General features: G+C 37.4%; 1 protein-coding gene across 1 annotated transcript in view; it reads left to right on the top strand.

Annotated features, from left to right (window-relative positions):
• LOC107655630 (gastrula zinc finger protein XlCGF8.2DB-like) overlaps positions 1-4,400 on the top strand; it is a gene marked incomplete at its 3' end in the record, with an annotated part of 20,727 nt that extends 16,327 nt beyond the window's left edge. Inside the window, exon 3 of the mRNA XM_016443195.1 lies at positions 3,602-4,400. Within this exon, the coding sequence (XP_016298681.1) occupies positions 3,612-4,400 (789 nt within the window). The remainder of the gene's footprint in view (positions 1-3,601) is intronic.
• Between the last annotated feature and the right edge of the window lie 733 nt (positions 4,401-5,133).

Raw genomic sequence — 5,133 nt, 5'->3', positions numbered from 1 at the left:
CATTGGCAGGCGACACAATGACACTATGGACACGGTCCGTGTCACTAGTTAAAATTGCTTATTTCTCTGGATTTAAACATTCTTCGAAACATTTGGGATAATGTAAGACACAAGTCAGCAAAATATATAACACTGTTCTAGTGGTTTTTGGATATTTTAATAAAAACATCTTACATATTGTGCCTTTAAAGGGACGTTAACTGTTTTTCAATACCAAGTACGCAAAGTTCAGACTTGCATGCTTGGTAGTTTGGACTTTGCAAGTTCGACTCGAGAGTGTGAACTCTTGGGGACGGGAGGATGAAAGTTCGGTAATTCTGCAAGTGGAACAGCAGCGTACTTGATAACGTCAGTCAGCTCGCCTTGGCTTCTCCTATAATCCTCACTATATGTTTATTTACAGTAAGACGAAATATGATATCAAAGGCACTGCCTCTTTTCTGTTTCATTTAAACATTAATAGCCACAAACATATGGTTCATGCAACGCATACACACATTACAATAAAACAAAATGACATCAAACACCACTGCCTCTTTGTTTTCTTCATTGTGTGTATCCTTAACAATAGAGCCCGACCGATATATTGTTTTGCCGATACTATCGGCCAATATGAGCCTGTCACCGATATATCTGTATCGGCGAATATGCCGCCGATATTACATTTTTTTTTTTACATAACATATAATGTAGATAAAATGCTTGAAATGGTGTAATTACTTAGTTTGTCCAGCAGAGCACGCTCCATTGTTTGCTACTGGCGACCTGGATGAAATGCTTTAAAGCTTAAATCTATGGAAAACCATTGAAAATTTGAACGGCCATATCTCCATAACGGCGCAGCGAATCCGCATCTAATTCGGGGGATCCCTTCAGCTGGAGGAACCCTCTCGAACATTAATTGAGTGTACGTCTAGAGGCCCTCTTTTGAATGGGACCACCGCCCACGTCGATAACCCCCGGGGTTCGGGAGTTACGGGTGGTTAAATTTGTGGTCCGGCGTTGACCGATCTAGCGATCCCGGGGGGCTACCGACACAAGGAGGGTGGCGTTCGAGAGGGCTCCTCGAGCTGAAGGGATCCCCTGAATTTGGTGGAGATCCGCGGACGCGTTCGCGAGATAGTGACACCAGTCAACACTCTCACTTCAGTAAGGAGGTCTCTTGTTCAGGCAGCAGCATTCAAGTGTTGTCTTATTCGACCGTAAGTGCCCTGCGAAGTGGACTTCACATGAAATTCAGCCATGATTTCAGTTCCAAGGAACGTACACGTTACATTCAAAGGGCATTAAAGTGCGCGAGACGTGAATTTATATTCTATTTATTTACAGAGGTATATTATGTCACACTTCACACTTCTCTAGTAAGTTTCGTCTGTGTGTGAAGACAGTAGCGCAAATCCGTGAATGAATGTTCCGAAGTGAAATAAACTTCAACGGAATAAAGTTGAATGGAATTGTATTGAATTAAAGATGAATAAACTTCAACTTTACTGTTCCAAGGCTCGAAATTGCGACCATTTTGGGCGCATATGCTCCCGAAATGTAATCTGTGCGACCTCAAAATATATTTGGGAGCATTTGTGCGAGTGCATATAATTGTTGTCGTGCGACCTGTTTGCATTTCTCTGTTCAGTGCACTGATGTCAGACTCATTTTGGATAATAAAGTTTATTGTTAAATTCTTAAATGCCCTGCCTCCATTACGTATCTCTGTCACGTCATTATAAGTGCTTGATCACCACATTTGAGTGATCATTGCAAAAAAAATGTGTTTATGTATATGTTCTGTTTATGTATATACTGTATTCTATATATAGTACAGGTCAAATGTTTGGACACACGAATGGGAAAGTGTCCAAACTTTTGACTGGTACTGTACTATAATATGGTTAAACAGATCGTAGTTGATCCGGGATCCATACGGACCAAACCCCACGGTTCGGCAAGCATGTGACCCGCGGATTAATTGCAAAATTTAACCATAACAGAGTATAAGTTTATAATTTGTTCATATTTAAGCAAGCAAATTTTAAACAATTCCAGAGAGAAAAGGCAAAAGGGAACTCGATTCGTTACTCGCGCGCTGTTCTCCAGGCACACAGCCGCACACACATGAAGCGCGCACGCGTTTCAGACTGCGCGCGAACACCGAGCTGAATCCTCTTCTGAATCCTCTGAACAGACACACACACATAAAATTATGACAAAATAGCCATCTCGACAATGATTTAGGTTAACGCAGTCCATTATGTCTCGAGTGAATGAAAACAGCTGAGAACAAAATGGGATGTGATGTGTATCATTATATCTGATCCGTGCATCAGGTCTTTAAGGGACATCGGCCTATAAATACTGCTGCTGTCATTTATGATCATCAAACAACAAAACAGCTGTGATAAAAATCTATATTTAATTTATACAGTAAACACTATGCAGTGTTATTTTCCCTAATTATTACATTTATGTATTTTAATACTACCATCCTTATTTTATTTGTAACATATTGTGTATTTATCTATGCTTGTAATTTGTGTATTTGTTCTTATTTTTACTGACTGTTCTCTTGTCTCTTTAATCATGTTTAAACTTTCTTAGTTAATCTAGTAGTATTTGCTGTGGTATCAAATAAGTACTTTGCTTTAAGTAATAAATGGAAAGCAAGTTAAATTGAAATATTTTTATTTTCTTGCTGATCCGAAAAATGATCCAATCTGTGGGTCAAAAACTGTATTGTGATCCGAACCGTGAGATTTGTGATCCGTTGAACCAATTTAATATACACAAAGAATATCGGCCGATATATCGATATCGGCCCCCTTTTTTTTTTAATCCCTAATATCGGTATCGGCCCAAAAAAAAACGTATCAGTCGGGCTCTACTTAACAAAACAAACTATAAAACACAACCCTCTTTTTGTTTTCATTTTAAAAATATAAAACATATTAACATGTAATTTAGGCAATATGTCCACATATACTCTGATTATCTTCACTGTATAAATAATAATATGAAATATTACATAAAGCACAACACTACCTTTTTTGTTAAATAGCCTATCAGTTTTAATGAACAATAATATTCATTATAAAAGTATAAGTAGGACGTATAAGAGTCTTATAGGAAATAAAGGCAAAGCAAACAATTCAGTCAAACATATGCTACAAAGTCAGTGCTGTACTACGATTAAATAAATATATATGCATATATAGATGCAGCCTTGATAAAAGGGGCAGAGCAAGAACACGCTGCAGTTTTAGATTTAGTTTGTTGTAACAGAAACAATCTTTAGAGCGATTGAATAAAATAGATGGAGCAGCAAATAATAAGGGACACTTTTTTCAACAATATATTGTATGTTAGATAATTATGTAGTTGATATTTAATAGTTCTCCTTATAGAAACGTGATCTGTGTCTATAATGTTTTAAAAATTATATTTTGAAGATCAATGTACCTCATTCATGAAAAGTTTCAGGGAGGTAAAATGTATAAAATTGCATCAAAAGGAACACAATTTTGAATAGAAATTTTCTTCACACTGTTACACCAGGGTTGACTTTTATGTACTTTCACATGAAAAGACTTTTACTTCAGCTAGCAGTTTAAAACAGCATGAGAGGATTCAGACTGGAGAGAAACCTTACGTGTTTACACTGTGACAAGAGATTCAGTCAGTCAACACATCTGAAAACACATGAGAGGATCCACACTGGAGAAAAACCGTACACATGTAATCAGTGCGGGAAGAATTTTTCACGGAAAGGAATCCTTATGACACATATGAGAATTCATACAGGAGAGAAACTGTACACATGTAATCAATGTGGAAAGAGTTTGAAATGCAAATATAGTCTTGAGCGTCACATGAGAGTTCATACTGGAGAGAAACCGTACACTTGTGATCAGTGCGGGAAGAATTTTGCACGGAAAGGAATCCTTATGACACATATGAGAATTCATACAGGAGAGAAACTGTACACATGTAATCAATGTGGAAAGAGTTTGATTAGCAAATATAGTCTTGAGCTTCACATGAGAGTTCATACTGGAGAGAAACCGTACACTTGTGATCAGTGTGGGAAGAGTTTCACACAATCATTACACCTTAAGAAACACATGAAGATCCACACCGGAGAGAAACTGTACACATGTGATCAGTGCAGCAAAACATTTTTGAGGGCTTCAGACCTGAAGACACACCTGGGAGGTCATACAAAGGAGAAGCCACATTCATGTTCTTTGTGTGGAAAGAGTTTTTCACGTTTTTCAACATTGAAAGAACATCAGAAAATACATACTGCTGTGAGAGAGTTCGTGTGCTTTCAGTGTGAAAAGACTTTTACTTCAGTGAAGTGTTTAAAACAGCATGAGAGGATCCACACTGGAGAGAAACCTTATAAGTGTTCACACTGTGACAAGAGATTCAGTCATTCATCAAATCTGAAAAGACACGAGAGGATCCACACTGGAGAGAAACCTTATCACTGCACTGCATGTGGGAAGTGTTTCAATAATTCATCCGCTCTACACAGACATATAAAAAAACATTCACAGTAAGTATTCAAGATTCAGCTGAAATTCTGCTCAAATCAAAGATGGAGTTCCTCCCCAAATAACTGTCAAAACATTTTATTATTGTGCTTTCTTATTTTTCTTCACTGTTGTTTTTAAAACGACTAATTATTCTTCCACTTAAGATGTATTTAGAAAATGCAGATGCAAGATATACTGTCATGTAGCTTTGCAACTGATTCTTCTGTGCTTCTCTTGTAAGAAGGGATGGGTACCAGAACACTGTATTTAATGGGCCCTTTATTCATGAAAAAAATAATACCATTAAAGAACTGAACTGATGTGCAGTATCGTAAGAATTGTAATACCGTTAAAATCTTAACGATACGCAGGGCTCGAATTGAGGGGGGATGGCATCCCCCTGATCGAACAATTGACAAAAAGCAAATCAAAACTTGGTACTAAGAAGCTGCGCACAGCTGAAGCAAGTTTTCGTCATTTTTCGCACAAAATGATTCAAGCGCAACTTTTGAATAAAAAAAAAAAAAGAATACAACAGAAGGTATGGCTTTTCCTCGATTAGAATTTAAAGACATTCCCCTGACATAATGTTATTGTACTG

This window comes from Sinocyclocheilus anshuiensis, unplaced genomic scaffold (assembly GCF_001515605.1).
Source record: "Sinocyclocheilus anshuiensis isolate Anshui unplaced genomic scaffold, SAMN03320099.WGS_v1.1 scaffold1515, whole genome shotgun sequence".
Classification (NCBI taxonomy): domain Eukaryota; kingdom Metazoa; phylum Chordata; class Actinopteri; order Cypriniformes; family Cyprinidae; genus Sinocyclocheilus; species Sinocyclocheilus anshuiensis.
This window is presented reverse-complemented; position numbering and strand designations above follow the sequence as displayed.